The sequence below is a fragment of the Lactuca saligna genome, chromosome 6, assembly GCF_052625555.1.
Source record: "Lactuca saligna cultivar CGN05327 chromosome 6, ASM5262555v1, whole genome shotgun sequence".
NCBI lineage: Eukaryota > Viridiplantae > Streptophyta > Magnoliopsida > Asterales > Asteraceae > Lactuca > Lactuca saligna.
In genome coordinates, this window is record NC_136422.1 from 148,663,910 (window position 1) to 148,681,731 (window position 17,822).

The 17,822-nt window shown below is 32.1% G+C and overlaps 3 protein-coding genes across 4 annotated transcripts in view; all 3 read left to right on the plus strand.

Annotated features, from left to right (window-relative positions):
• The first annotated feature begins 206 nt into the window (after nucleotides 1-206).
• LOC145001303 (Oxidoreductase family protein) lies at nucleotides 207-2,972 on the plus strand. The gene is made up of 7 exons (XM_078960674.1): nucleotides 207-711; nucleotides 1,315-1,485; nucleotides 1,599-1,763; nucleotides 1,847-2,011; nucleotides 2,123-2,257; nucleotides 2,445-2,542; nucleotides 2,644-2,972. The coding sequence occupies exons 1-7, from the start codon at nucleotides 532-534 to the stop codon at nucleotides 2,831-2,833; spliced, it is 1,104 nt and encodes a 367-aa protein (XP_078816800.1). The 5' UTR covers nucleotides 207-531; the 3' UTR covers nucleotides 2,834-2,972.
• Nucleotides 2,973-9,378: 6,406 nt separating this feature from the next.
• LOC145001125 (3-isopropylmalate dehydratase small subunit 1-like) lies at nucleotides 9,379-10,873 on the plus strand. 2 transcript variants are annotated; one of them, XM_078960472.1, is made up of 2 exons: nucleotides 9,379-10,290; nucleotides 10,710-10,873. In XM_078960472.1, exon 1 carries the CDS (start codon nucleotides 9,508-9,510, stop codon nucleotides 10,279-10,281), a length of 774 nt encoding a protein of 257 aa, XP_078816598.1. In that variant the 5' UTR covers nucleotides 9,379-9,507; the 3' UTR covers nucleotides 10,282-10,290; nucleotides 10,710-10,873. The 2 variants fall into 2 exon arrangements, with proteins under 2 accessions (XP_078816598.1, XP_078816596.1); XM_078960470.1 differs by having other exon boundaries at nucleotides 9,380-10,290; nucleotides 10,700-10,873.
• A 3,314-nt stretch (nucleotides 10,874-14,187) lies between these two features.
• The window catches only part of LOC145002998 (uncharacterized), an 8,491-nt gene continuing 4,856 nt past the window's right edge, over nucleotides 14,188-17,822 (plus strand). The window contains exon 1 of the mRNA XM_078962165.1: nucleotides 14,188-14,325. Within this exon, the coding sequence (XP_078818291.1) occupies nucleotides 14,188-14,325 (138 nt within the window). The remainder of the gene's footprint in view (nucleotides 14,326-17,822) is intronic.

Consider the following 17,822-nt stretch of genomic DNA (forward strand, 5'->3'; position numbering starts at 1 on the left):
TGAACTTTGTTTTTGGCATATATCTATATATTTGTTTATAGATGACAAAATATTATAAATTTTACTACATTAATTTTTTTTTTAAATAAACACTAAAAATTAAAAACCAAAAATAAATAGTTGTTGCTTCATATGATTTTTTATTTTTTTTATTTTTTTTTATCTTGTTAGCTTTATAAATAAAATGTTTGACTGATAGGATTTTTCTCATATGGACCTAACCCGCATATTGTACTTTGTGCATTTTCCTTGTATCGTCGTTACCTCCCTTTTCAATTTCCACAATCTTCTTCCTTCTTTATGATTCGTAGATTAAATGCAATAGTCTATGAATTTAACACTACTCCTAGAATCTTCGTCCTGATCCTAAAGCATTATTCCTTCGTCTCTTTGTATTATTATAAATTGTGATCAATGCAGGCAACAATAACGACGTGAAATAAAAATTCACAAATACAAAACAAGTAATCGCAATTACCACAGCTGAATTTGGTTTCGCGTTGATCGAGTTTGAAATAAATCAGGTGAAAAATGGGAGAGAAAATGGTGAAGTATGGAATCATCGGTGTAGGAATGATGGGGAGAGAGCATCTCTGTAATCTGTACCATCTCCGGGGCGAAGGCGTCGCCGTCGTTTGTGTCGCCGATCCAAACCTCGCTTCTCAACAGATTTCGACGGAATTTGCCGAGTCCTTTGGCTGGCCACTCAAGGTACAACTCCATATTGCAGAAATACGTATGAATAGATGTGTGGTATATGCATACATGTACAACTCCCTACTGCTGCAATTCAACAAACACCTACATCAGTTTCATCCATTCATCGCTGCATCCTGCATGCATATACTGTTACGACGAACTAAAATTTTACAAACTGATTTTTTTTAATTTTACAAACTGACTCATTATTTAAAATTTTTCATTTTACATAAAAATTGTCAGATATCTCGATTAATTGGAAAACTATTTGCATACATATATATGATGCTATAAGATCTGAATCAACTCTGTTCAGGAATCATTGAGACATATTCTCGTTCTTTCAAGAATTGATAACAAATTTAGTATCGCTCCTATGAAAAGTGTAAAACATTTTCATTTTTAGAAGGTATAAATTGGAGATTTATTTGGTATCTAATGAAATTTGATTCACCACTAAAATGTTCATGAATCACTGGTGACAACAAATTTGGTGGGTCCTGTGAAAAGTGTAAAACTTTTCATTTTTAGGTGGTGAATCGGATATAGTATTGCTTTCAAAATATAAACCTGTAATTTAATTCACGAATTTTAATACCTAGATTGTTGTAACAGGTATTTTCAGGACATAAAGAACTTCTAGAGAGTGGGCTATGTGATGTTTTAGTTGTTTCAACTCCAAACATGACTCATTATGAAATCTTGATGGACATTCTCAACCACCCAAAAAGTCATCATGTATTAGTTGAGAAGCCATTGTGCACAACTGTACAAGATTGTAGACAGGTAATTTCCGTAAATACCCTTCCTCATAAATTCAAACAGGACCAAAAGAAAGATTATGATTGGTTATTTACTTATAACTTATTCTTGCTTGAACTTGAATTAATAAATTTTAGGTGATAGAAGCTGCAAAAAAGAGACCAGATATGTTGGTGCAAGTTGGATTGGAGTACAGATACATGCCACCTGTAGCTAAATTGATGGAGATTGTTAATGGTGGAAGATTGGGAAATATTAGAATGGTTTCCATTAGGGAACATCGGTTTCCGTTTTTAGTTAAGGTAATTGTGTTTGTTTGTTTTAGGTTTCTTGTAAAGATTAATGTTCTTGATCACCAATGTGTTTTTACCTTTTTTTTTTATAGGTGGATAACTGGAATAGATTTAACTGTAACAGTGGAGGTACTATGGTTGAAAAATGCTGCCATTTTTTTGATCTTATGAGGCTTTTTGTTGGTGCAAATCCAGTTCGTGTAATGGCTTCTGGAGCCATTGATGTTAATCATAAAGATGAAGTCTATGATGGGAAGGTATTGTGTTCTTGATATGCTATTTGTGAAAAGTTTGACTTCCAAGGTCAAAATCCCTAATATTTACCTTCGAATCGACATCTATTTATGTTTTTTTTTTTGTGATTTCAGGTGCCTGATATTATCGATAATGCATATGTTATTGTTGAATTTGATAATGGGGCAAGAGGGATGCTTGATCTTTGTATGTTTGCAGAAGGAAGTAAAAACGAACAAGAAATTTCGGTTGTTGGTGAAATAGGAAAGGTATTATATACAACAAATTTTGAAATCTTTTGGATCAATTTCATTAAGTCAACGTTAAAGTCAAAATGAAAAAAAAAAAAAAAATACTAAAAGTGCAATGCTATAATTGGTAGATTTTTCAAAATGTGATGCCTTAATAAGGAAGATCTTAAAGATTGAAATGTTTTTTTGGTTGTTAAATTTTCAGGGCGAAGCATTTGTTCCTGAGAATCTTCTTCGATATGGTGTGCGAGTTGAAGGTAGAGAAGGTGTAAGAACCATGAGAGTTGAAGATGATAGAATCAAGTACGTTTATTAATTTATTAATTTATATTTTCTTATCAATTTTTTAAACTATTTATATGTTTTTTTTTTTTTTTTGATTTATGGATAATTTGTTTTTTTAGATATGATGGGTTGCACCATGGTTCAAGTTACTTGGAACACTTGAACTTTTTGGCTACGGTCAAGACCCAAGGGAAGAAAACCGTGGCGGTTGATCTGCATGATGGGTTGATCGCGGTGGCTATTGGTGTTGCAGCACAGCTTTCGATTGAGTTGGGAAGATTTGTGAGTATTAAGGAAGTTATGACATGATAATTTGATGTTGATTTATTTTTGATTATTTATTGTCAAAAGAACATTGGGAGCTTCAAAAATTATCATGTGTATGCTACTCAAAGAAATGGCATGTATTTTGATCAATTTAATTATAATCATGTTCATTGTGCTTGTATTAATATTTTCAAACAAGGGTGTGTGTATGGATTGGACGTTGGGAACTAAACCGAAACCAAAAGTAAGAAACAATGGTTGATGGTTTGGTCTCAAAAGGATTAGATACTTGAGTTTGGGTTAAATGTAAAAATATACACATACGATTATTTTACGAATTTGAAAAGGTAAAAGAAAATTGATACGGTTTTTGTTTTGTGATCAAAACGAGAACCCGAAATAAATATATTTAGAACCACGATAAGAAGAGTACATGTTGAATAATTATGAGACCACTTCATAAATATGCACGATATATTATTAAATCCAGTTATTATGGTAAGAGTATAAATTATTGATGGACCGATTTATAGAATATTTACTTAACTTGTGGGTTGTGTTTCCGGTTTGACTCAAGATACTCAAGATCCCTTTCATCTCTCACATTAGGGTTTATCTCCATCTATAAATATATGTGATGAGGAGCAGATCAATACACACGAAAATACACATGTAAATTCGTTTAGGGTTTGTTGAGGGATTTTAGAAAGAGTTTTTGAGATGAACTGGAAAACTCTTCCTAGTCTCTAGATCCGAGAATCTCAATGGAACAAGGTATGTAATCATTCTTTCATGTTTAAGTTTTCTTTTAATCAGATTCGAGATTAAAGATCCAAAATTATGCTTCCAGGTTTTATGTTTTGGTTAAGAAAATAACTAACAATTGGTATAAGAGCCTACTTGAATCTGTTATTAGAAACTTGGATTGGTTTTAGTTCTTTTGGTCTTCAAACTAAAACATACATGCATGATATATGTTATTTTACTCTTCATATTGTTGTTGGCATATTCTTTCTTAACTCTTCCTTATAATATTATGATTTGTGTATGTACTTCGCTTTTGCATATGTATGTGATTCGGGTTGATTTAAAAAAAATACATTTTATATAAAAATTACATCTCTTTGTAAACCTTTTGATTCTTCAATTGGATCTTAACCTACGTATTAATTTTTTAAGGTTTTAACTTCTTAAGGGTAATTCAAATATTATATATTATATATTGATTTTGTCAAATCTTTTTTAGAAGAAGGAAATCATCCTTATATATATTTTTGGACAGTGACAGCATGTATATTTATTTTGTTCTATTTTTTGGAACTTTAGATATGCATGTATCATGTATTAGTCACTGTGATGCTGAATACTAAAAGTTTGACATTTCATTGTATTATGTTACAATATATTTAGGTAAAAGATGTCCAAGTCATTTTTTTAAATGACATTTTAAGCTGCAAATTGTCTCAACGTGACCACAATATTTGGATTTGACAATTTTTTTGGGTTTTTTTTTTCAAGACAGTAATCAAATGTATATTTATTCCATTTTTTGGGACATGTATATGTACTTATGTACATATTTGGTCATATACTCTATTTAAACTAAAGTAACATCTTGGCCTTTAATTATCCTCATATGTAAATCAATGAAATCCATATATATTATGGCCGATTAGTCATATTTTTTATGGCATTAGCAAATTTTGTTTCCATTTATTCTTCATAAGGTTCATACAATAAAATTTTATGAACTAACAAGGTGTTTTAATGCAAATTAAAATAATTTGCGATAATGTTTGCGGCATAAGACTAATCCATGTCTTTAAGATGCATTTTTGTGCATATATTTAATTTATTATTCATTGTTGATATGGATTAGTCCATGGATTTTTAAACACATCTGGTTGTAAAAAAAAATTATAACATCGACCTATGTCAACACATCTTGACATTTTGTGTACAATTTGCTTACATCTAAATTTTTATCTCGTAGTTTTAGAGATTGATTTAAATTATAAACCATTGTTTGAAGAGACGTATCTTGTTGATTTATTCAACTTGTCGCCTATTTAAATTATTTTTAAGGTTGTCAATAAATTCAATTATAAAAATTTATATTTTGATTTATGTGTTTATTAATGCGGATATCAATCCACCCAAAGGTAGGTTGATATTTGGCTGAATGAACACATATATAATAATAAACATGAAACCATTTTTAAGGCTACATGTCACTAATAAGTCAATCCAAAGAGAGGTTTATTAATTGGCATGATTTATTGTTAATGTTTATTATTATATTTTATGGTTTTTGTGTTTATTAATGCGTATATTAATCGACCCAAATGCAAGTTAATATTTGGCCGAATAAACACATGTTTGATTATAAATATACAACAATTTTTAGGTTACATGTCGTTAATAAGTCAATCCAAAAAGGGGCTTATTAATTGACATGATATATTGTCAATTCTTATTATTAAAATTTATAGTTTATGTGTTTATTAATGCGGGTATTAGCCGATCCGAAGGTAGACGGATATTTAACCGAATAAACATATATGTGGTGATAAACATGTGGTGATTTTTTTTTTGTTTCATGTAATTAATAAGTCAATCCAAAGAGGGGCTTGTTAATTGACATGATTTATCGTCAATGTTTATCTCTAAAACAAGTATATCTCTTGCAAGTTAGTATTATTGTTCAAAGACTTGATATTAATGTTGTGTTATACCTTATAAAGATGTCATAAATTGAATTTATTGATTATTGTTTATGGATTAATGAGCATAAAAATAGATTAACTTATGTTTGAATTATGGTATTATATTTGTTAACATTGATCACATTTATTAGTTATGTACTCATTGAGATTAATTTTAAGGAATGGAATGAGGGCATTACGTTAGTTTTAAATTGTATGGGTATTGACTTTGCATTTTTGGATAGAGCAACATTCTTTGAGGATGTTGAGTTTTGGGGAGAAACAAGGTTAAAACATTGTCTTTAAGGAGGAATCAATCTTGATTCCTATTATTGCTTTCGTTAGTATGCAAATTATGGAAAAGTGATCGACAATGTTATTCAATCTCCTATTCAGAATACACAAACTATACAACCTCAACTTTGGATATCATATGCGTGGCACCACATTTTTCATCAAATTTTTTTTTTATCTCTTTTGGTTTTGAGGTAAATACAATAGATGATTTTGTGTATCATAGATTAAGTGGGAGTAAATTTATCTTTTTGATTTTGGGTAGATATATATGCAACTCAAGTTTGGATCATAAGAAAGCAACCAAATGGATTTGAGATATCTATATATAACAAAAGTCTATATGCTTAACTATAGGAAATTCAGATGTTTTGGAAATCATTTTTATTAAGAATTTGATTTTATTAGATGCCAAAATGGTTACTGATCCATATCAGGATACTTTTACATTTTAGCATTATAAACCATTTCATGGAATAGACTTCGGTAGCTTCTTCCATAATGGCAGCATAATTTGTAGCATGGAATATGGTTGCGGAAATTTGTCACGAGGCTACACATTATTGGTATTGAAAGACCACTAAAGTTGTGATAATAAGTCAACAATGTTATATTCCAACAACAGAAGTTCTATTAAGTCAAAGCATATTGACATCAAGTTTCCTTCTATTAACACAATAGTGCAAAATAGAAATATATATAACACATATGAACAAACTCCATGAAAGAGTATCCACTCATAAAGGGATTACCTCCCTAGGTCTTTCATGAGCATACTAAACATGTTGGTGTGATATTTGGTTTTAGTGGGAGTTTTTTGGTGCTTTATGTTTTGTTTAAGATCAATTATGTTTTTATGTACATAATTAAGAATTCAATTAACTCCATTATTAGTTGCACTTATTTGAAGTTTGATCTCACTTCAATTTAAAGAGGAACTCATTGGAAACCGATTTAGATTTTAAAACCACACATCATGTTTAGTCTATGTCGTTAGTTATATATGTATATGTGACCATTGATAGGATTAGCTACGTAAATTGTAATGAATGCCTCTTTGATCCTATACTATTATGATTAGTGGACAAGATTGTTTAAGGGTATCAATGTTATAATAACATTCATTAAAGCGCTTATACAGTTATACGTACACTTATATATTCGTGATCCAGTGGGAGATAGCTGAATAATTATGGGACCACTTCATAAATATGTACGATATATTATTAAATTCATTTACTATGGTAAAAATATAAATTGTTGATGGACCGATTTATAGAATATTTACTTACATTGTGGGGTTCCCGGTTTGACTCAAGATCATCAAGATCCCTTCCAACTCTCATATTATGGTTTATCCCCAGCTATAAATATATGTGATGAGGAGCAGATCAAGACAGACAAAAATACACATGTAAATTCATTTAGGGTTTGCTGAAGGATTTTAGAGAGAGTTCTTGAGATCAAGTGGAAAGTTCTTCCTAGTCTCTAGATCCGAAAATCTCAATGGAACAAGGTATGTAATCATTCTTTTATGTTTAAGTTTTCTTTTAATCAAATTTGAGATTAAATATCCAAAATTATGCTTCCGCATGTTATGTTTTGATTATGAAAATAACTAACAGTACATATAGACGTAGAACTTTACTGAATTGATTTAACTAAATATAGTATATGATTGATCCTTGTTTGGGTAATCAAAAAATAAGAATAACTTGAGCCATTGTTGATAAAAGGTGAATAATGCCCTCTCACATACTCATAGATAATGACGGCTAACCTGTCTAAACTAGACGATCTTTAATCCATTCCACAATTGTAGATGTGGAAAATGAGAAGGGTATAGATAGTTGTGAGAGTGGTTTGAAACTGAATAAAATGTAATGGGTATTCATAAGGTTATTTTAAATATAAAAATTAAAACATAAAAACCCTTGAAAAATTAGTTGTATCAGTGAGGTGCGAGAATGGTATGAAAATGAGTAAGATGTAATGGATATTTATAGGCAAGAATCTCATCTCTTTTTGGTACATCCACACCAATGTGGTGTGAGATTGTCTCATATTAAGAGCATGACATTGTGCCCGGTGCAGCATGGCCACATCAGACATCAGCCATGTTTCCCCACCCCGTTTACATACCTTTCACCCCAAGGGTAGGGTGTCATTTTTCACCTTCCTCCAAAACTATAACAAGATATCTCTTCCACATCAACGTCCACTCTTTCTTCTCATTACATCCTTATACCAACTTCAAAGATATATTGCTAAATTCACATGATATTGTTTTGGTAACTTGTACTATGTGCAATACATATACTATTGGTTCATACATATATATATATATATATATATATATATATATATATATATATATTGTTTCGTAATAGTCTTAAGTGTGTGGGGTGGTAAGGATTGTCACACCCTCATTCTATTCTAAATAGCTTCTTAGGTGTTGTTTATTTTTTCTAAAAAATATTTCTTATCACTTATTGTTGCATTGTGTTGTACTTGACTTGACGATTCGCAACTGTTTGTTTTCATAAGACTTCTAACTTAAAAGGGTGTTTGGATGTGTTCAAAACATTATTATCGCAACTGAAAGTTGCAAATAGACCTGACAATGGGGCGGGTTTGGAGCGAATCGACCTTGATCCAAACCCTTTTAACAAATTTCAAAATCCGATCCAAACCCGCTCTGTAACCCGTAGGGTTTTGAGTAATCAAACCCATACCTTATCCACTGAATCAACAAATATCCAAACTCGCCCCATAACCCGCAGGTTTTTTGAATAATCACATTTATTAAATAAAACTAAGTTTTGATTTAGAAAACACATTATGTACTCGAGGACTTTCTATTGGAATTAAAATCATTATTTTAGTTTCTTCCGATTGGTTTTTGACCGTCGATTGCATTGATAGAGAATAGCAATTACAAACTTTCTTCCGGTTGATAAATGACCTTATTGATTTATAAATGAAATTGGTGATGGCATGATGAAATATAAATGAAATGAAATCCAGACTCTTAGGAGAATACTGGAAGTCTAGAAGTTGAGTTCTCGAGTCCTATGTAAAACTCATTTAGTCTTTGGGCTTTTCTCTTAGAACTTCCGATTGGAATTTAATGTAAACTTTAGGCAATATAAAATATAAATTTATATTTCTAAATCTTATATGGGGCGGGTTATAAATGGAGCAGATCGGTGATGATCCATACCCGACCCTTTTAATAAAAGGGTTAGCGGGTACGGGTCGTTAACGTGTAAATGGATCAAAAATTACGTTCCAAACCCATATAATTGTTAAGGGTATGGATCGGATCAGGGTCAAAACCCGCTTCATTGTCAAGCCTAGTTGCAAAAAAATTCTGGAGTATTTAGTGTATTTAATTCTAGTTATGAGGATCAAAGTGATTAAATTTCGCACCCTTATAAATGATAATAATAATAAGTTGTCAAAACCAAATTGGTTTGTGATTTGACTTTTTAATCAGTCCAAAAGAGAAAAAAAAATGGTTTTTTAAATATAGAAACAAAAATATCTTTCCTCTACAAAGGCCCAAAATAATTAAGCCCGGCCCATTACATTTTGTCAACCACTGACCAAGCACTCAAGCTGGCAGGCGGCGCTGTAATCCATTTCTAAGCTTGTAAATTCGGTCGTCTGTTCTACCGGCGTCTTCTTCCTCCACCTACCACCACACAAGCAACAATGGCGGCCGCAGCGTCTCTTGCTAACCCCACCACGTTTGCCTCTTCCTTACCCCATGGTCACCACCACCAAGCGTCTGTTTCTGTCTCCACCTTCAGTTTCTCGAATTCCAGAAAACAACGCTCATTCAAATCCCTAATTTCCCAATCTATCCTGGCTTCTACCTCACCGGTAACACGCCATACATCCATCGTCGCTGCGGCGACATCTGATTCATCTTCATCCGGTTCCGCCACCTCATTTCACGGCCTGTGCTATGTCGTCGGAGACAACATCGACACCGACCAAATCATCCCCGCTGAGTACCTAACCCTGGTCCCATCAAAACCTGATGAATACAAGAAGCTAGGATCTTACGCTCTCATCGGACTCCCGGCGTCGTACGAGACTCGATTCGTTGAGCCTGGGGAGTACCAGTCGAAATATTCGATCATCATCGGTGGAGATAACTTCGGTTGCGGCTCCTCGCGAGAACACGCTCCGGTGGCTCTGGGGGCCGCTGGAGTAGCAGCGGTGGTGGCGGAATCATACGCGAGGATATTTTTTAGGAATTCGGTTGCAACAGGAGAGGTTTACCCATTGGAATCAGAGGGTAGGATTTGTGAAGAGTGCAAAACTGGAGATACGGTGACGATTGAGCTTGCACAAAGCCTTCTGATTAATCATACAACAGGGAAAGAGTATAAATTGAAGCCGATTGGTGATGCTGGACCTGTGATCGAAGCTGGTGGAATCTTTGCATATGCACGAAAAGCTGGAATGATTCCTGCTTAGAAACTTGAGGTATTGATCATATTCACCATTAACTGAATAAACACTGATCCTGATATGTTAGTATCTGTATAACTTTCTCAATTGGTGAATTGTCTTCATGTTATTTGATGTTTGTTAAATATCTTCCTTAGGTGGTTTTGCTGAAAAATGTGATTTTTAAAAACTGAAATCACAACACACTTTCATCATCTTTTCGATTCTTCCACATTACTAATTTCTGTAGTGATTAAATCATTAAAAACCATCTTTGTGATATTAGGGAAAATTATGGAAAAGCAAAATGTATCTGTTTTTTCACTGTTTTATCGATTTAGCCATTTAACTATTTTGTTATCTGATATAGTATTCTACTTTTGCATGTATGTTGGTTGTTTTCTGGGCATTTTAGTCATTTCACCCATCTAACAACACCAAACAGTTCTTTGCAGGTGACTGTATCTGTCCATCGATACTGATTCAGGTCTTGTGACTTTGTGATAAATGTTCTCACTTCACTTTTCTTGCATGCAATTTTCATTTATTTCTCCTTTGCGACTTGTATAATTGACCCAGATTATGAAAAACAAATAAGATTGTTTGCTTGATATTTGCACATTGTTTTGTGATTTAAAGTAATAGTTTTTTTTTTCTTTATTTATCTTTTGATCTTGTTGAAGATTCTCTTTCACTTATAAGATGAAAACATCAATCAAGTCTCGTTTTAATGTTTTCAATTACTTGATTATGATGACATTCTGCAAGTTAGGCTGGATTTGAAAGAAAAAAAACATTACACTTATAATCATTAAACACGATTAAAACATAATAGTAGTAAATTTTAAAACTGATAAACTTATAGGCCATGTACAATTGATTATCACGATTTGGAGTCTATCATGACCTAACATGTCTACTCTTAGCAAGTTGATTTGAAATGATCCTATGTCATAGTTACAATAACAATACATATAGCTCGGCAAAACAACATAGTATGAAACAAATAACCTCACTTCATATATCAACATAGTATATCCACTAGACATCACAACACTTCATATCACAACAATGTATATGAACTAGACTACAAAACACCACACAGGCACGCACACACCATAATATAGTAAAAGTAACATAAATTAGCACAACATATCACAAGTACTAGTACATATGATATAGTAAACAACAGACTATGTAACAAAATTTAGTAAAAGAATTACTTTTAGTGGATCTTTTCTTAGAAAAACCATCTACTCACCTTAAAATCTCCTCTTGTACTTTACAATGGCTTAATGTCACCTATATAAACATAAGACACTATATAATTAGAAACACATAAAGCATCGTGATTTAGATGAGTATTGAAATTATGTTCCACCAGATCAATGCAAATGTTGTGATGTCCAACGTGTTCATATATTTCCCTTCCGTTCGCCATGTATTTCGTCTTACCAATATCCACTTCTTCGAATATTGGTAAAATTTCATATTCATTGTTGTGACAAATCGTTTTTTCTTTATCTTCTAAAATCATATTATGCAATATGATGCATGAATATATCATGCTATGTATTCTTGAATGCTTGTATGACCTTGTCAGGACGTTGAGGACCTGTCAACGTCTCTTTAGAATACAAAAAGCTCGTTTGATATCATTCCTAGCTGATTCTTGGACTGTCTTAAACATTAATTGTTTTTCGTCGTTTGGATATAAGAATGATTTCACAAATATAGCTAACTTTGGATATATCTCATCAATAAGATAGTATCCATGTTTGTATGATGTTCCATTCACTTGAAATAACACATCATAAGATTTTCTAATGTAGGTGTCGTTGAATATCGACAATTAGTTTAGAACATTGATTTCGTTATGGGCACCCGATGAACCAAAAAATATATGTAAAATCTAAAGATCATTTAATGCCACTGCTTCTAAAATTACCATCGGTTGTTTCTGATCACTTCGCATGAATTGATTGCGCCACGTATTGTAGGTAGGGATGGCAAAAAAACCTGAACCCGACGGGGAAACCCGAAACCCGATCATTTCGGGTCGGGTAACGGGTCGTTATCGGGTTTTTTTATCGTGTTCGGGGCAGGGAGTGGGTTATCCTTGCCCCGCCCCGCCCCGCCCCGATTATATATATATATATATATATATATATATATATATATATATATATATATATATATATATATATATATATATATATATATATATATGTTCAAAAAATTTTGTTTTTAATTGTACACATTCAAATATAAAATATTTATCGTGGACAATTTTTTTAGTTATTAACAATCTGGTGTTAATGATCATTTTTATGTGTTTTGACGTATTAAACAAAACTTAAATCAAATAATTTTTTATATAACGTCCAATTTATTTTATTAAAGTGATGCATCATGTTTTTAATTTAAAAGAGTTGCTAGAACATGTATATTTTATAAGACATTGGGGTACCCTAAAAGAGAATAAAGATTTCGTTATCAGTTGTTGTAAACCCGATAAGATAGCAGAAAACCCGACGGGGAAACCCGAAACCCAATGGGGCGCCCCGATAAGATACCCGAAAGTTATCGGGGTGGGTTTGGGAATCCACGCCCCGCCCCAAACCCGCCCCATTGCCATTCCTAATTGTAGGCCACATTGCCCACTCCCAATGCATACAATCCACAGACTATCAAGTATTTTAGAAAACCCATGTTTTTTTCATGTGTCGTATACAATTGGTTAACGTTGCTGATGTACGTTTGTGCAAATATCGGTTGCGGTAGAGGATAATCACCACTTTAGCAAACTTGTAATGGCATTCTTGTGTCTTTCGTTCTAACATCCTCAAATACTCATCTCATGAGTCCATTCCCATTTTGAATGCTAATTGACGAATTATCGATGTACATTTTTGAAATTGAGAGAAGCCTTGTCTGCCTCTCGCATCCCATTTCAATTGAAAATATGGAAAACGATTCCTCATATCATCAACTATGCGTATGAATAATTAAGACAAAACTGCACAAATGGTCCCTGTGGTTTGTCAAAAATTGCCACTTTGGTCCAAAAAAGTTTGGGCTAGCACCACAGGTCCAAAGTTTTCATTTTGTTGCTTGTTTGGTCCAATCTATTATGATTTTTTTCAAAATGACGGATTTACCCCTGTGAATATGATTTTTCTTTTTTTCTTAATTGTTTTTCTGATTTTCAGATTTAAAAAAAATTAAAATTAAAATTAAATCTCTCTCTCTCTCTCCCTCTCTCCTCTCTCTCTCTCTCTCTATTTCTTTCTCTCTCCTCTCTCCTCTATCTCTTTCTTCGATCTTCCTTCTCGTCACTCCTTTTTTCTTCGACTCCCAAATACCAATTGAACCACCGATTCCTATATCAGTCACAAACCGAAAGCCGAACACCATGGCTCCGTTCAACCCTGCGGTCTGGAAATCAGACTGTCACTGTTCCCCGACACATGATTCTCCGGCTAGGTGCTGCTGTGATTCGACACTCGCCCTATAACTTGAACGAATCTTCACTTACTATGCTGGGTACTAAGTTCACCAACTATCTACAACTAACTGTATACTTCGTCTATGTGCTGCTGTAGAAGATTGAGTTGATTTAGTGAGCCAATTAATGGAGGAATTGGACCGAAGACTAAGCTAGACATAAGGTCGAGCACCTGGAGTGCACCCGTCTTCTTCCTCATGAACATCATCATCTTCTTCCTCTCTTCATATTCCAACGAACACCACCACCCATCTCTGTTTCCGTCGATAGCTGGGTGCTTTAGAACCCAAGATTTGAGATAATTTGACACGATGTTTTTGAGCCCTTGCTACTTGAAGTCGATCAGATCTATCACCTTTCTTACTCTGCTTCCCTGTTAATAACAAACACAAACCAGTGAGGAGATAAGTTGAAGAATGAGGGAGATGGCGGCGAAGATTGATGTCGCTGCTAAAATGATATTGGCGTTGGAGGTGGGTTTCAACGAGAAAATGGGTGGCGGAGCAGGAGGACCCCGATGGAGGTGGGAGCTAAGAGTTTCTTCTGGGTTTTTTCTTTGTATGGTTTTCCCTATTTGTTCTACATGAAGATTCAGTATCAATTCATGGTAAAATTGATTTTGATTTTATAAAATCGAGAGAGAGAGAGAGAGAGAGAGAGAGAGAGAGAGAAAGAAAGAAAGAAAGAAAGAAAGAAAGAGATGAGAGAGAGAGGTGGAGAAAGAGAACAGAGAGAGAGAGAGAGAGAGATTTAATTTTAATTTTATTTTTTTTAAATCAGAAAAACAATTAAGAAAAAAAGAAAAATCATATTCACAGGGGTAAATCCGTCATTTTGAAAAAAAAATCATAATAGATTGGACCAAACAAGCAACAAAATGAAAACTTTGGACCTCTGGTGCTAGCCTAAACTTTTTTGGACCAAAGTGGCAATTTTTGACAAACCACAGGGACCATTTGTGCAGTTTTGTCAATAATTAATCGTTCCTCATCCTGAGCAGACGTCTAATTTTTTTTAGCATAGATAACATCATCAACAAAACAGTCGTGTAGAACATGATTGTGTCAAGCTACACAATTTCTCTGTAAATGAATTTTTTCTAGTTTGTGAACGCGAACTTTTGGCTTTGTATTCTTGTAGATAAGCGAGTGTTGTTTGTATAACATTCCAAATAAACTTTGATTGTATCCGACGAAGTAGAAGATGATGATGACATTTTGAATTTGATACATAGAAAATATAGAGGTTTTGGATGTTTCGTGTGGTTTAAAATAGAAGAAATGTTTATTTATAGTGAAGAAAAAGAAAAACAAATTTAAATGTTAAAGGTTTCTAACGGTAAAAAAATGAAGAAGGCGCAGGGGAATGAGTTGTTAGGGGGGGGGGGGTGTTAACCACACCACCGTAGTGCCACCTCACCTTACCATATACCATAGGGTGCAGAGATGGTACTCCATTCCATTTTAAAATATTATCAGTACTTTACGATTTAACTACATATTAATATAGACCGTTGAACAAGTTCAATGTGGTTATGTATAGGATCGGGTGTGTTTTACCCTTTAATAGAATATGTAACTTAAAAATTAAAATGCAACCAATAGTGTAAGAATGACCAAGTTTGTTTCTTCACATGTCTCTTTTCAATTCCCATTTGCAAGTTGCCACTCATTAGCCTTTAAATTTTGAATTTAGGTCATTTATATGGTTATTTATTGTTTTGTTGTTTACTTCATTACTTTATTATTGATTCTTAACTTGGTATGGGATTATTATCGTTACTGGTTTAGTTTTTGAATAAAAAGGTAGATACATTCTCCACTAGCAATTCTGACATAGTTCTACTGTTCGATATAAAAGTCATATTTTTTATTTGACCAATTGGATATAAAAGTCAAACTCACCATTGACATTATTTGGGTTGGTTGTCAAATATATTTATTCATGTGCCATAATTTTGTTGCTTTCATGGTTTTTGGATTATGAAGTCATATTACTTTTAAATGTATGATTGTTGTTTATTAGTTTTGATTTTATTTTATATTTGTTTGGTTTTTACCTTTCAGATTGATTTCCTTCAAAACTACAAACGTATTCGATCTAACGCTTTGTAGGTTGAACTGGAAACTTATATGAAGTTTTATCATTCTTTGCTTGAGTTTATATTGTTAGATATAATATTTATTCTTTGGTTTTTAAAGTAAAGTAGCTTCCTCATGCTAATGTTTCTTGATTGAGTAGTTATTCTTTAGTTTTTTAAAGTAAAACAACTAACATTATATAAATGTTTAATTTATATTGATTCAAACAAAATGTCTTTATATATAATCAAAATGAATGAAGTATATTTTTATAAATTACAAGTCCAAGATGAATCATAGTCATATACTTATAATCTTTTTATAAATGATATCATTAAGCAATCATAACTAAATTAAGTATTGGAATACAGTTAACTCAAATTAATTTTTATATTATTCAAACACGTATTTATCTAATAACAAAATTACATTAATAACACATTTAAATAAATAATAGTAAACAATTGGTTATAATCAATTGGAATTAATTGCTATAATAATATGGTTTAATTACTTTAATGATGTGGCAATAAAATAAAAATAGAAAAAATAAGAAAATGACATGGGGAAACAAAATTATTCTAAATTAATGAGAAAATTACATGTGTCAAGATTAAAAAGAAGATGTCATTTGGCATAAATATCTTTATATATTAGGATCGATTGACTAAGTGTAAGACTTATATATTATATGGATTAAATAAAAAATATATATAAATGTATAAACATTTGAAAACTTTGGATTTACAAGAAAATAAGAAAAATAATAAATTATTAAAATAGATTTTTTTTATCGTTTAAATTTAAATAAATAAACAAAATAAATTAATGAACTTTAATTTGAGAATTTTAAAATAAGAAGATAAGTTTATTAATGAAATTGATATTTCTTTATTACTATATTTATTGTAATTAATACATTAAAGTATTATGTGAAATTTATTAAAATAGAAAAAAAACTCATTAAATGAGATGTGGAAAAAAAATTAATTAAATAAAAATAACCACAAAATGACATTTAGCAAATTGAATGAGAGTAAAAAAAATCTTCATTTATTAAATTAGATTGAACAACTTCTAGCTCTCTTTTTTATTGTTTTCTGTTTTTAGCACATGAAGATTTTAACGGAAGAAACATGTTTAATATGATTATCAATGAAAAAATATCTATAACAAAATAAAATTTGAGTAAAAAATGAAAGAACCTTATTTAAAGTTTTTGGTTGCTATTAGTGATTTAGTTTGAACTTATAAGGAAACTCATATGAAAAGGTAAAAATCAATCAAATTCAATTTTATACAAAACAGGTAAACAACAATTATATATTTTAAAGTAAAATATCTTTTATATTCGGAAATCATAACATTGAATCAACAACATCATACACGTGAAGAAACACATGCGACATTAACAGTAACAGGCCAAACCAATTAAAAATCGATGGCGTTTTCAAATTTTATATCCATTACCAAACCAATTAGGCAATTAAAAAAATATGACTACCATATTTAATAGTCAAATAATGGCGTAATCTGTATACTGTATCTGATTTTCTATTGAACTAAACAACAAAATAATAAACAATAAGGTCATCTGGTATACCAAGGGCGTGCCCCTTCGTGATGTACTTGGTCACTAACCACTATAGTGCATACCATCACACTACTTAGTAGTAACTATTGGTAGTGGTGGAAACAAAAGTTCTTAAGAAAAGGAAACAAAATAAAAAAGTTTCTACAACATAAACGAAGGTGGATCAGCAGATCAGGTTCTGCCCATCATGATCCGAAGGATTGCCAGGAATGTCGAGCAAGGTCAAGCTGCAATAGGTCGAGTTGTGGAAGTGGATGCCAACTCAAATCTCAACACAGTTCGCATCCGCCAACTCGAAGAAGATATTACATAAGTTAAACCATATGTTATAAATTACATCATATATTCCCATAAAAAATTACCTCAATTAAGCGTTAAGCGGAAG